Source organism: Aegilops tauschii, chromosome 3 (assembly GCF_002575655.3).
Source record: "Aegilops tauschii subsp. strangulata cultivar AL8/78 chromosome 3, Aet v6.0, whole genome shotgun sequence".
Taxonomy (NCBI): domain Eukaryota; kingdom Viridiplantae; phylum Streptophyta; class Magnoliopsida; order Poales; family Poaceae; genus Aegilops; species Aegilops tauschii.
Genome location: NC_053037.3, coordinates 506,953,387 through 506,968,368, shown reverse-complemented (window position 1 = coordinate 506,968,368; position 14,982 = coordinate 506,953,387). Strand labels below are relative to the sequence as shown.

At 47.4% G+C, this 14,982-nt stretch overlaps 1 protein-coding gene across 1 annotated transcript; it reads right to left on the bottom strand.

Moving 5' to 3' along the window:
- Positions 1-2,318: 2,318 nt before the first annotated feature.
- LOC109752891 (uncharacterized) lies at positions 2,319-2,723 on the bottom strand. The gene has a single exon (XM_020311802.1). The coding sequence runs from the start codon at positions 2,721-2,723 to the stop codon at positions 2,319-2,321; it is 405 nt and encodes a 134-aa protein (XP_020167391.1).
- Positions 2,724-14,982: the final 12,259 nt, after the last annotated feature.

Here is a 14,982-nt window from a genome sequence, read left to right as displayed (position 1 = left end):
GAGCCCATGATGGTGCTGTGATTTCCTCCACTGTCAGTACTGCCACTTGTATTGGGGTGGTTGGGTTAGGAGGTGGCGTGTTGGAGTCGGCCGCCGCTTGCTATGTCGTTGAAGTCCCCGAGCCGACTGTTGTAGTCCCCGGGCCGGGATCTGAAGTCCCCGGGCTGGGTGCGACTGCTGTAGTCCCCAGTCCAGGTGCGACTGCTGCAGTCCCCGAGCCGCCTGCCGAAGTCCCCGAGCTGACTGCTGCGGCCTTTGAGTCGGATCCGACTGTTTCAGGAGCTACCGGCACGAACATAGAATTTGATTCTAGCGAAGGCTTGATGGACGGCTTGAGGAGGCGCTGAAGGAACATGCCGGCTGGTATGGCTTGTCGGGTGGAGCCAATCCGTGCCAAGGCATCTGCTTGCTCGTTGTCGTTTCATGGCACGTGAAGGAACTCGCACCCTTCAAAATATCTGCTGAGTTGCTGGACGAGGAAGTGGTAGCTTGCCATGTTTGCACCCTTGGCGTCCCAGTCACCAGACGACTGTTGGATCACCAAGTCGGAGTCACCGTAGCACAGAATCCGGCGAATGCCGAGCTCTTTGGCAAGCTGGAGTCCGTGTACTAGTGCCTCATACTCGGCCACATTGTTGGAGGCAGCAAAATGGATTTGCAATGTGTATCTAAGCTTGTCGCCTTTGGAAGAGGTGAGGACGATGCCGGCTCCCAAGCCGGTGCGCATCTTCGAACCATCAAAGTGCATCCGCCAATGGGTGGAGTCCGGCGCTGGCGGCAGGTACTGGGTCTCGGGCCAGTCAACGAGGAAGCCGGCCAGTGCTTGGGAATTGATGGTGGTGCGATGCTGGTAGAAGATGGTGTAGGGGGGCAACTCGATGGCCCATTTGGCCACTCGGTCTGAAGCATCTCGGCTGCCTATGATCTTAGCGAGCGGAGCAGTGCAAACAACCGTGATGGGGTGCTCTTGAAAATAGGGCTTTAACTTTTTTGGCGGTAAAGTGCACGCCGTAGCACATCTTCTGGTAGTGGGGGTAGTTCTGCTTGGAAGCCGACAGTACTTCACTCAAGTAATACACCGGTCTCTGGACCGGCAGAACCTTGCCGTCTTCCTTGTGCTCAACTACTATGACTGTGCTGACCACCCGGCTGGTGGCGGCGATGTAGAGGAGCATGGGTTCCTTAGCAGCCGGCGCGGCCAGGACAGGCGGCGTGGTCAACATCTTCTTGAGCTGGAGAAAAGCCTCATCCGCCTTGTCATTCCACTCGAAGTGAGTGGTTTTCTTCAGGAGTTGGTACAGGGGAAGGGCCTTCTCGCCTAGCCGGCAGATGAAGCGACCGATGGATGCCAAGCAGCCGGTGAACTTCTGGATGTCTCTCAGCCGGGTAGGCTTCTCCATCCTCTCCATGGCCTTGATCTTCAAAGGGTTGCATTCAATGCCGCGTTCTGAGACCAGGAAGCCAAGGAGCTGGCCAGCTGGTACTCCGAACACGCACTTCTCCGGGTTGAGCTTGATCTGAAACCGGCGCAGATTTTCAAAAGTCTCCTTGAGATCTTCTAGGAGGGTCCCACGCTTCTCCGTTTTCACCACAACATCATCCACATAGACGTGGACGTTCCTGCCGAGCTGCTTGAGGAGGCACTTCTGCATGCAACGCTGAAACGTGGCACCGTCATTCCTTAAGCCGAACATCATTGTCAGGTAGCAGGAGGCTCCGAATGGCGTGATGAAAGAGGTCTTCAGCCTATCAGCCGGGTTCAACTTGATCTGGTGGTGCCCTGAATATGCATCCAAAAAACTCAACAGCTCGCATCCGGCTGTAGAGTCTATCACTTGGTCGATCCGTGGCAGGGCAAATGGATCTTTGGGGCAAGCTTTGTTGAGGCTGGTATAATCAATACACATGCGCCACTTGTTCTTCTTCTTCAGTACAAGGACTGGGTTGGCCAGCCAATCCGGATAGAATACTTCCATAATGAAGCCGACTGCTAGGAGCCGGGCTATCTCTTCACCGACAATTCTTATCTTCTCCTCCAACAGGCGGCGGAGGGGTTGCTTGACCGGCTTAGCGTCAGGTCGGACGTGTAGCTTGTGCTCGGCGAGATCCGTCGGAACACCCGGCATGTCCTTAGGAGACCATGCAAAGATGTCCCGATTCTCACGGAGGAAATTGACGAGCTCGCTTTCCTATTTGCTGTCGAGGTTTGCACCTACGACAGCGTACCTCTCTGGGTGCAACAATATCTTCTTTGTCTCCTTGGCTGGCTTGAAGGAGCCTTCAACTTCCGACTCCTTGGGATTAGGAGACATGTCCGGCTACTTGCCGGCCATGGCCACAAACCGGTCAAGGAGTCGCTTCTCGGCAGCAATCACAAGGGACTCGGCCAGCCGGCTGCTGGCAGATGCACAGGCGGATGACTTCTTGTAATCTCCAGAGATGGTGATGATCCCTTTGGTACTTGGCATCTTCGTCTTAAGGTAGGCATAGTGCGGTACATCCATGAATTTGGCCAAGGCAGGTTGGCCAAGCAGTGCATGGTAAGGGCTCTCGAGGTCAACTACCTCAAACCAGACGGGCTCTCGGTGGAAATGATCTTTGTCCCCAAAGAGGACATCTATCTTGGTCTTGCCGAGTGGTGAGTGCGAAAGGCCAGGTACTATGCCATGGAAGACAGTCCGACTGGGCTGGAGTTGCTTCTGCTTGATGCCCAACTTCTCCATGGTATCGTGGTACAAGATTTGATGCTGCTACCGCCATCTATCAGGACTCGGGAGAAACAAGCTGCTCGTCTTTCTGTAGCAAAGGTGGCATCCAACACTAGAGCGTAGGAACCCGGGGAAGGCATCACTTCTGGGTGGTCAGCTCGGCTCCAACTGATCGGCCTCTCTGACCACTGCATGAACTCTGGGGCTTCAGAAGCTACATCATTCACCTCTCGGGACTGCTGGCGTCGGCTGTGCTTGTCGTCAGCCACACTGGTGAAGACGACGTAGGCTCCTTGTTCTTCTGGGTACTCATCTTGGATGGCAGCGACTGGTCGGGCCGCCTGATGCGGAGGAGGAGGTGGCGGCGGCTGGCTAGTAGGCGGAGGAGGCAGCAATCCTTCGCCCCTGGAGATTCGGGTGAGCCAGTGACACTTCCGAGTGGTGTGGTTGGACGGCTTCGCGCCGCTGTGGAACTTGCAGGGCGCATCGAGGGTTTGCTCATAGGAGAAGGCGGGCAACCAATTTGAATTGCCGCCCTTCTGACGCTTGGGAGCAGGCTGCCCATCTGGCTGCTGGTCTTCAACTATCGCCACCTGCCGGCTGGTGGAAGCCGGCGGCGGGGCCTTGCGCTTGTTGTCGTTCTGCTGCGGCCGCCGACTGGTGTCACCAGCCGGAGTCTGAGGGGCCTGGGGAGCCACTTTGCCGGAAGCATCAACTTGAATCTCTGCCTTCATGGAGGAGTAGGCCGTAGCATACTTGTCGGCTATGATCAGCAGCTCGTCGAGGGTTGCCGGCTCGTCACAGAGGAGTCGGTGCTTGAGCAGGGTGCCTTCTCGACACCCGGCAGTGGAGTACTCGATAGCCTGCACCTCGTGCACGCCTTCGCAAGAGTTGCGTAGCTCGGCCCAATGCGTGAGATAGTCGCGAGTCGATTCGTTGGGGCCTTGAACGCACAAGGAGAGCTGGCGGGGCTTGGGCGGCCGCTTGTACGTGCTGGTGAAGTTGCGGATGAAGGCCTCAGTGGAATCTACCCAGCTATTGATGCTGCGGGGCTTCAGGCTATTTAGCCATGTCCGGGCGGTGCCCTGGAGCATGAGCGGAACGTACTTCACGGCAAAAAGCTTGTTGCCGTTTGCTATGCTGACGGCCGTGGAGTAGTCGACCAGCCAGTCTTCCGGCTTCACAGACCCGTTGTACTTGGGCGTGTCTCTTGGGAGCGTGAACCCTTTGGGGAAGGGTTCATAGCCGATACGGGGGCCGAAGCAAGGAGGGCCCAACACGTGTTCTTCTTCTAGCGCCAGGGATCGATTGAGACGGTCGATCCGGTGGCGGGCATCATTCTCTCCGGTTCCTTCTTGGGGGCCAAGCCGGCTGCTACCTCTTGAGCACTGCGTTGGTTTTCCCTTGAAGAGGAAAGGGTGATCCAGCAAAGTAGCGTAAGTATTTCCCTCAGTTTTTGAGAACCAAGGTATCAATCCAGTAGGAGGCCACGCACAAGTCCCTCGCACCTACACAAACAAATAAATCCTCGCAACCAACGCGATAAGGGGTTGTCAATCCATACACGGTCACTTACGAGAGTGAGATCTGATAGATATGATAAGATAATATTTTTGGTATTTTTATGATAAAGATGCAAAGTAAAGAAAGTAAAATAAAAACGGCACCAGAAATAGCTTGTTGTCGGGAGATTAATATGATGGAAAATAGACCCGGGGGCCATAGGTTTCAGTAGTGGCTTCTCAAAAGAGCATAAGTATTTTATGGTGGGTGAACAAATTACTATTGAGCAACTGACAGAATTGAGCATAGTTATGAGAATATCTAGGTATGATCATGTATATAGGCATCACGTCCGAGACAAGTAGACCGACTCCTCCCTGCATCTACTACTATTACTCCACACATCGGCCGCTATCCAGCATGCATCTAGAGTATTAAGTTCATAAGAACAGAGTAACGCTTTAAGCAAGATGACATGATGTAGAGGGATAAACTCATGCAATATGATATAAACCCCATCTTGTTATCCTCAATGGCAACAATACAATACGTGCCTTGCTGCCCCTACTGTCACTGGGAAAGGACACCGCAAGATTGAACCCAAAGCTAAGCACTTCTCCCATTGCAAGAATGATCAATCTAGTAGGCCAAACCAAACTGATAATTCGAAGAGACTTGCAAAGATAACCAATCATACATAAAAGAATTCAGAGAAGATTCAAATATTGTTCATAGATAAACTTGATCATAAACCCACAATTCATCGGTCTCAACAAACACACCGCAAAAGAAGATTACATCGAATAGATCTCCACGAGAGAGGGGGAGAACATTGTATTGAGATCCAAAAAGAGAGAAGAACCCATCTAGCTAATAAATATGGACCCGAAGGTCTGAGGTAAACTACTCACACATCATCGGAGAGGCCATGGTGTTGATGTAGAAGCCCTCCGTGATCGATGCCCCCTCTGGCGGAGCTCCGGAACAGGCCCCAAGATGGGATCTCACGGGTACAGAAGGTTGCGGTGGTGGAATTAGGTTTTTGGCTCCGTATCTGGTAGTTTGGGGGTACGTAGATATATATAGGAGGAAGGAGTACGTGGGTGGAGCAACAGGGGGCCCACGAGGGTGGAGGGCGCGCCCCCCTACCTCATGGCCTCCTGGTTGATGCCTTGACGTAGGGTCCAAGTCCTCTGGATCACGTTCGTTCCGAAAATCACGTTCCCGAAGGTTTCATTCCGTTTGGACTCCGTTTGATATTCTTTTTCTGCGAAACTCTGAAATAGGCAAAAAACAACAATTCTGGGTTGGGCCTCCGGTTAATAGGTTAGTCCCAAAAGTAATATAAAAGTGTATAATAAAGCCCAATGATGTCCAAAACAGAATATAATATAGCATGGAATAATAAAAAATTATAGATACGTTGGAGACGTATCAAGCATCCCCAAGCTTAATTCCTACTCGTCCTCGAGTAGGTAAATGATAAAAGCAGAATTTTTGATGTGGAATGCTACTTGGCATAATTTCAATGTAATTCTTCTTAATTGTGGTATGAATATTCAGATCTGAAAGATTCAAGACAAAAGTTTAATATTGACATAAAAATAATAATACTTCAAGCATACTAACTGAGCAATCATGTCTTCTCAAAATAACATGGCCAAAGAAAGTTATCCCTACAAAATCATATAGTCTGGCTATGCTCTATCTTCACCACACAAAATATTTAAATCATGCACAACCCCGATGACAAGCCAAGCAATTGTTTCATACTTTTGACATTCTCAAACTTTTTCAATCTTCACGCAATACATGAGCGTGAGCCATGGACATAGCACTATATGTGGAATAGAATGGTGGTTGTGGAGAAGACAAAAAGAAGGGAGAAGATAGTCTCACATCAACTAGGCGTATCAACGGGCTATGGAGATGCCCATTAATAGATATCAATGTGAGTGAGTAGGGATTGCCATGCAACGGATGCACTAGAGCTATAAGTATATGAAAGCTCAACAAAAGAAACTAAGTGGGTGTGCATCCAACTCGCTTGCTCACGAAGACCTAGGGCATTTTGAGGAAGCCCATCATTGGAATATACCAGCCAAGTTCTATAACGAAAAATTTCCCACTAGTATATGAAAGTGATATCATAAGAGACTTTCTATCATGAAGATCATGGTGCTACTTTGAAGCACAAGTGTGGTAAAAGGATAGTAACATTGTCCCTTCTCTATTTTTCTCTCATTTTTTTGGGCCTTTTCTCTTTTTTTATGGCCTCTTTTTTTAGTCCGGAGTCTCATCCCGACTTGTGGGGGAATCATAGTCTCCAACATCCTTTCCTCACTTGGGACAATGCTCTAAAACTGATGATCATCACACTTTTATTTTCTTACAACTCAACAATTACAACTCAATACTTAGAACAAAATATGACTCTATGTGAATGCCTCCGGCGGTGTACTGGGATATGCAATGAATCAAGAGTGACATGTATGAAAGAATTATGAATGGTGGCTTTGCCACAAATACAATGTCAACTACATGATCATGCAAAGCAATATGACAATGATGGAGCGTGTCATAGTAAACGGAACGGTGGTTAGTTGCATGGCAATATATCTCGGAATGGCTATGGAAATTCCATGATAGGTAGGTATGGTGGATGTTTTGAGGAAGGTATATGGTGGGTGTATGATACCGGCGAAAAGTGTGCGACATTAGAGAGGCTAGCAATGGTGGAAGGAAGAAAAGTGCATATAATCCATGGACTCAACATTAGTCATAAAGAACTCATATACTTATTGCAAAAACCTACAAGTCATCAAAGCAAAGTATTATGCGCATGCTCCTAGGGGGATAGATTGGTAGGAAAATACCATCGCTCGTCCCCGACCGCCACTCATAAGGAAGACAATCAATAAATAAATCATGCTCCGACTTCATCACATAACGGTTCACCATACGTGCATGCTACGGGAATCACAAACTTTAACACAAGTATTTCTCAAATTCACAACCACTCAACTAGCATGATTCTAATATCATCATCTCCATATCTCAAAAAATTATCAAGCATCAAATTTCTCATAGTATTCAACACACTCATAAGAATTTTTCTTTTTCTCTTTACTAATCTTGAATGCCTATTATTGTTAAAGCAAACTACCATGCTGTTTTGTAGGACTCTCAAAATAATCTAAGTGAAGCATGAGAGAACAATAGTTTCTATAAAACAAAATCACCACCGTGCTCTAAAAGATATAAGTGAAGCACTAGAGCAAAAACTATATAACTCAAAAGATATAAGTGAAGCACATAGAGTATTCTAATAATTTCCGAATCATGTGTGTCTCTCTCAAAAGGTGTGTACAGCAAGGATGATTGTGGTAAACTAAAAAGCAAAGACTCAAATAATACAAGACGCTCCAAGCAAAACACATATCATGTGGTGAATAAAAATATAGATCCAAGTGAAGTTACCGATGGAAGTAGACGAAAAGAGGGGATGCCTTCCGGGGCATCCCCAAGCTTTGGCTTTTAGGTGTCCTTAGATTACCTTTGGGGTGCCATGGGCATCCCCAAGCTTAGGCTCTTGCCACTCCTTGTTCCATAATCCATCAAATCTTTTACCCAAAACTTGAAAACTTCATAACACAAAACTTGGCAGAAAATCTCGTGAGCTCCGTTAGCGAAAGAAAACAAAACACCACTTCAAGGTATTGTAATGAACTCATTCTTTATTTATATTGGTGTTAAACCTACTGTATTCCAACTTCTCTATGGTTTATAAACTATTTTACTATCCATAGATTCATCAAAATAAGCAAACAACACACGAAAAACAGAATCTGTCAAAAACAGAACAGTCTGTAGTAATCTGTAACTAACGCAAACATCTGGAACTCCAAAAATTCAGCCAAAATAGGACGACCTAGACAACTTGTTTATTGATCTGCACAATTGGAATCAATATTTTATCACGTTCTGATGATTTTTAACAATTGTTTTCGTGAACAGAAAGTTTCTGGAATTTACAGCAAGATCAAATAACTATCATCCAAGAAGATCCTATAGGTTTAACTTGGCACAAACACTAATTAAAACATAAAAGACATATAACCAGAGGCTAGATCAAAGATTTATTCCTAAACAGAAGCAGAAAGTAAAAAACTAAAAATAAAATTGGGTTGCCTCCCAACAAGCGCTATCGTTTAACGCCCCTAGCTAGGCATAAAAGCAAGGATAGATCTAAGTATTGCCATCTTTGGTAGGCAATCCATAAGTGGCTCTCATAATAGATTCATAAGGTAGTTTTATTTTATTTCTAGGGAAGTGTTCCATGCCTTTTCTTAACGGAAATTGGAATATAATATTCCCTTCCTTCATATCAATAATCACACCAATTGTTCTAAGGAAAGGTCTACCAAGAATAATAGGACATGAAGGATTGCAATCTATATCAAGAACAATAAAATCGACAGGCACATAATTCCTATTTTCAACAATAAGAACATCATTAATTCTTCCCATAGGTTTCTTGATAGTGGAATCGGCAAGGTGCAAGTTTAGAGAGCAATCATCAAAATCACGGAAACCTAATAAATCACATAAAGTTTTTGGAATCGTGGAAACACTAGCACCCAAATCAAACAAAGCATAGCATTCATGATCTTTAATTTTAATTTTAATAGTAGGTTCCCACTCATCATAAAGTTTTCTAGGGATAGAAACTTCCAACTCAAGTTTTTCTTCATAAGATTGCATCAAAGCATCAACGATATGTTTAGTAAAAGCTTTATTTTGACTATAAGCATGAGGAGAATTTAGCACGGATTGAAACAAGGAAATACAATCTATCAAAGAACAATTATCATAATTAAATTCCTTGAAATCCAAAATAGTGGGTTCATTAACATCTAATGTTTTGATCTCTTCAATCCCACTTTTATCAATTTTAGCATCAAGATCTAAAAACTCCGAATTTTTGGAACGCCTTCTAGGTAAGGGTGGATCATATTCAGTCCCATCATTATCAAGATTCATATCGCAAAACAAAGATTTAATAGGGGACACATCAATAACTTTTAGATCTTCATCTTTATTTTCATAGAAATTTGAAGAACACGCTTTCACAAAGCAATCTTTCTTAGTGCGCATCCTAGCGGTTCTTTCTTTGCACTCATCAATGGAAATTCTCATGGCTTTGAGAGACTCATCGATATCATGCTTAGGTGGAATAGATCAAAGTTTCAAAGAATCAACATCAAGAGAAATTCTATCGACGTTCCTAGCCAATTCATCAACTTTGAGCAATTTTTCTTCAAGCAAAGCATTGAAATTCTTTTGCGAATTCATAAATTCCTTAAAACTAGTCTCAAACTCAGAGGGAATCTTATTAAAATTTCCATAAGAATTGTTGTAGGAATTACCATAATTATTAGAGGAATTACTAGGATAAGGCCTAGGATTAAAGTTTCCTCTATACGCGTTGTTACCAAAATTATTCCTACCAACAAAATTCACATCCATAGGTTCATTATTATTCTCAATCAAAGTAGACAAAGGCATATCATTAGGATCAGAAGAAACACTCTTAGTAGCAAATAATTTCATAAGTTCATCCATCTTTCCACTCAAAACATTAATTTCTTCTATCGCATGCACTTTTTTATTAGTAGATCTTTCAGTGTGCCATTGAGAATAATTAACCATAATATTATCTCGGAGTTTACTAGCTTCGCCTAAAGTGATTTCCATAAAAGTGCCTCCCGCGGCCGAATCTAAAAGATTTCTAGAAGCAAAATTTAATCCGGCATAAAAATTTTGTATAATCATCCACAAATTCAAACCATGCGTAGGGCAATTACGTATCATTAATTTCATCCTCTCCCAAGCTTGTGCAACATGTTCATGATCAAGTTGCTTAAAATTCATAATATCGTTTCTAAGGGAGATGATCTTAGTGGGAGGAAAATACTTAGAGATAAAAGCATCTTTGCACTTATTCCATTAATCAATACTATTTTTAGGCAAAGACGAAAACCATGCTTTAGCACGATCTCTAAGCGAAAAAGGAAATAACTTCAATTTAACAATATCATTGTCCACATCTTTCTTCTTTTGCATATCACACAAATCAAAGAAGCTATTTAGATGAGTAGCGGCATCTTCACTACGAAGGCCGGCGAATTGATCTTTCATGACAAGATTCAACAAAGCAGCATTGCTTTCACAAGATTCAATATCGGTAAGAGGAGCAATCGGAGTGTTAAGGAAATCATTATTGTTGGTATTGGTAAAGTCACATAATTTGGTATTATCTTGAGCCATCGTGACAAGCAAGCAATCCAACACACGAGCGAACAAAAAGAGGCGAACGGAAAAGAGAGGGCAAATAAAACGTCAAGGGTGAAGTGGGGGAGAGGAAAACGACAGGCAAATGGCAAAAAATGTAATGCGGGAGATAAGGGTTTGTGATGGGTACTTGGTATGTTGACTTTTGCGTAGACTCCCCGGCAACGACGCCAGAAATCCTTCTTGCTACCTCTTGAGCACTGCGTTGGTTTTCCCTTGAAGAGGAAAGGGTGACACAGCAAGTAGCGTAAGTATTTCCCTCAGTTTTTGACAACCAAGGTATCAATCCAGTAGGAGGCCACGCACAAGTCCCTCGCACCTACACAAACAAATAAATCCTCGAAACCAACGCGATAAGGGGTTGTCAATCCCTACACGGTCACTTACGAGAGTGAGATCTGACAGATATGATAAGATAATATTTTTGGTATTTTTATGATAAAGATGCAAAGTAAAGAAAGTAAAATAAAAACGGCGCCAGAAATAGCTTGTTGTCGGGAGATTAATATGATGGAAAATAGACCCGGCGGCCATAGGTTTCACTAGTGGCTTCTCTCAAGAGCATAAGTATTTTACAGTGGGTGAACAAATTACGGTTGAGCAATTGACAAAATTGAGCATAGTTATGAGAATATCTAGGTATGATCATGTATATAGGCATCACGTCCGAGACAAGTAGACCGACTCCTGCCTGCATCTACTACTATTACTCCACACATCGACCGTTATCCAGCATGCATCTAGAGTATTAAGTTCATAAGAACAGAGTAACGCTTTAAGCAAGATGACATGATGTAGAGGGATAAACTCATGCAATATGATATAAACCCCATCTTGTTATCCTCGATGGCAACAATACAATACGTGCCTTGCTGCCCCTACTGTCACTGGGAAAGGACACCGCAAGATTAAACCCAAAGGTAAGCACTTCTCCCATTGCAAGAAAGATCAATCTAGTAGGCCAAACCAAACTGATAATTCGAAGAGACTTGCAAAGATAACCAATCATACATAAAAGAATTCAGAGAAGATTCAAATATTGTTCATAGATAAACTTGATCATAAACCCACAATTCATCGGTCTCAAGAAACACACCGCAAAAGAAGATTGCATCGAATAGATATCCACGAGAGAGGGGGAGAACATTGTATTGAGATCCAAAAAGAGAGAAGAAGCCATCTAGCTAATAACTATGGACCCGAAGGTCTGAGGTAAACTACTCACACATCATCGCAGAGGCTATGGTGTTGATGTAGAAGCCCTCCGTGATCGATGCCCCCTCCGGCGGAGCTCCGGAACAGGCCCCAAGATGGGATCTAATTGGTACAGAAGGTTGCGGCGGTGGAATTAGGTTTTTGGCTCCGTATCTGGTAGTTTGGGGGTACGTAGGTATATATAGGAGGAAGGAGTACGTCGGTGGAGCAACAGGGGGCCCACGAGGGTGGAGGGTGCGCCCAGGGGGTAGGCGCGCCCCTATCTCGTGGCCTCCTGGTTGATGCCTTGACGTAGGATCCAAGTCCTCTTGATCACGTTCGTTTCGAAAATCACGTTCCCGAAGGTTTCATTCCGTTTGGACTCCGTTTGATATTCTTTTTCAGGGAAACTCTGAAATAGGCAAAAAACAGCAATTCTGGGCTGGGCCTCCTGTTAATAGGTTAGTCCCAAAAATAATATAAAAGTGTATAATAAATCCCAATGATGTCCAAAACAGAATATAATATAGCATGGAACAATAAAAAATTCTAGATACGTTGGAGACGTATCACCGGCCGCCGACTCGGATGATCAACAGACGGCGGGGAGATGCGCCTTTCTCTGCGCTGAGGAGGGTGATAGTCGCCCGGTCGTTCCACTGCTCGTGGGTGGCCGTCTTGGTCGCGCTCAATGGAGATGTGTGTCCGGCTACGGCTTGCAGCCGGCTCCTTGTCTCGTCGTCCGCGGGCGCCGCCAGTCGGCGTCCAAGATGTCGTGCCTTGATCTCGGCGAGGAGGCGGGTCGTCATTCTGTCGGTTGGGTGCTTCGGCGCAGCAGCCGGCTTCTTGCTGCTCGGGCATCCGCGTCAATGAGCCGCTGGACACGCTCCGTCATGTGGCGACGCTCGTCGCCCTCGAGGTTGTCCAGCTCGTCTGCTGCCGCCTGGGCAGCTCGTATGTTTTCCATGGGCGTGGCGTAGACAGGGCGGTCTGCCTCGAACATGCTGGCAATGGCCGCGCCGTGTTGCCGGACCGTGCCGATGCAGCTGAGCCCGCCAGGAGCCGGCGTGCCGCCAACAACGCGGTCCATCTCGCGCTGGTAAGCCTCCGAGAGGCGTCTCATGCTGGCTAGCTTCTTGGCGCTCTCCATGAGCAAGACGCGACGAGCTTCCAGCGTCTCGGCGTCGGCATCTTCTGCAATGGGTGCAGACAAGTCTCGTAGCGTAGCCTCGAGCAGATCTCGGGCGCCGTCACCGGAAGCTCCATCGTGGCTGATGATGAGCACCTCCGTGACGGTGCTGCCGCCGCCGTCGGTGCGAGGGAGAGGGTCATCGATGGCCACCATGTTGGTGGGGAACACGTCGAGCGACACCGTGTCGGAGTCGACGAGCATCGGGTTGGTGGAGTCGATCGACTCCGAGTCGAAGGCCGGCTCGTTGGCGATGTGGAGCTAGTCGAGGAGGCTGACGAGACGGATCTCGGGGCCATCTGTTCCTGCGTCGGATGCAGGCTCGTCGGAGAGGCGGATCTCGCCAACAAGGTCAGCAAGGCAGCTCGCCGCGTAGGCGACCTCCGTGCCATGCAGCGCGTCGGCGCAAACGCCGTCCGGCGTGCCGGGCTGGCTGTGCTCGCCAGGAAGGAAGAGGGTTCCCGTCCAGAACAGATCTCCGGACGACGATGCACCTAGCCCCACGGTGGGCGCCAAATGTCGGGGTTTTGGTGCGACATATGCCAACGGGTGGCTTATCATGGTGGGGGATAGTAAGACGTCGCCGGTGCCAGGAAGCGGGATAAGGCGTAGATACGTAGGCTGGCAAACTTTACCCAGGTTTGGGGCTCTCCTAGGAGATAACACCCCTAGTCCTGCTCTGCGGGGTGTCCTCATGGTCACTATCTCAACAGGTAGCTAGAAGTTGCTCCTTGAGCTGTTTGCTACAGGAGGAAAAAGGGCAAGGCTAGCTCTCTCCTCTCTCTATGTGTGTGTGTGTTTTGCTAAAGATCTCAACCCTTTGCATGGGTGCCCTAGGGGGTTTATATAGGCCTACCCCCAGGGGTACAATGGTAAACTGGCTGGACGTAGGCCCAGGTTGTAAGTGTCTCTGATTGCCGGCTCCTCTGCTGGCTGCTGGGGCCCGCCGATTGGTGGGCCCCACCAGCTGCCTTGTACGTGGCGGACAGGCCGTGCCCGCCGCTCGCGGGTCCTGCCGGCTACTAAGCACTATAGCCGTGCTCCTAATGACGCTTGCTTTGTCGGGGAAGGCATGGCTACAGTTCCGCCACCTGGCGGGCGTTCACTGTAGCCATTCCCCATCTCTTCTGGTTAATGGCGCACAAACTCCTAGGAAGGGAGAGGGCCGCCTTCTGGGTGCCGGCCTCCCCCTAGGCCGACTGACCGAGCTTGCCGCCTTATGGCTTCTCATGGGCAGGTAGGGCTCGCCGCTTGTGGGCCGTACCGACAGCCCGTCGTGGGGGCGTGGTCCCCTCTGACTTGGGTGATGTCACGGGCGGAGGGGCAACAGTGCCGCACCGTGCAGGAGGTCTCCAGCTGGTACGGCGTACTGTGGCCACGACGCGCCCTAGATTCGAGGGTGGCAGGCTTCTCTATAGCCACGCCCCGTCTCTTCGTATTTATGGGGGCTCAGACTTTGAGCGCGCTTGGGGCCGCCTGCCAGGAGTCGGCCTCTCTGGAGGCCGCCTGCTAGGAGGCGGCCCAATTCGTGGCCGTCTTCTGGGGTCCGCCGTCTTCTAGCAGCCGGCCGCTTGGACCAACCGGCCACAAGAAGGCGGTGATCAATCTTCGACGCTCGAGGGGCGCAGTCGGCCCCAATGTCTTGAAATGCCATGGGGGGCAGATGAGGCGACCATGGCCTATAACTCCGACAGTAGAGCACTAAAGTTAACTGAATTTTGTTCTATTAGTAGTTAAATGAATTTTCTTCTACACTTTGTTTTTGAATTAGCTTGTGATTTGAAAATGTATATTTGGACATGTGGTTGCTCGTGTATATTTGGACATGTGTTGCGGTGTCGAAGATGGATATTTGAACACTGTTTCTAGGGAATGAAGCCGAGTGGCCTATGTTTTGCCGGAATGTTGATTCATTTCCGTTCCGGAAAATTTCAGGTGCTCGATTTGTCCACTTTTTAGCAAAGGTCATGCCGAAATTTTCCGTGAATTTCGGCATGACTTGTGTTTCAAACTAGGACATATCGAGTGCCCAGG

Excerpts from the sequence above, each read along its gene's own strand:
- LOC109752891 (XM_020311802.1), bottom strand. The coding sequence starts at position 2,723 with ATGGAGAAGTTGGGCATCAAGCAGAAGCAACTCCAGCCCAGTCGGACT.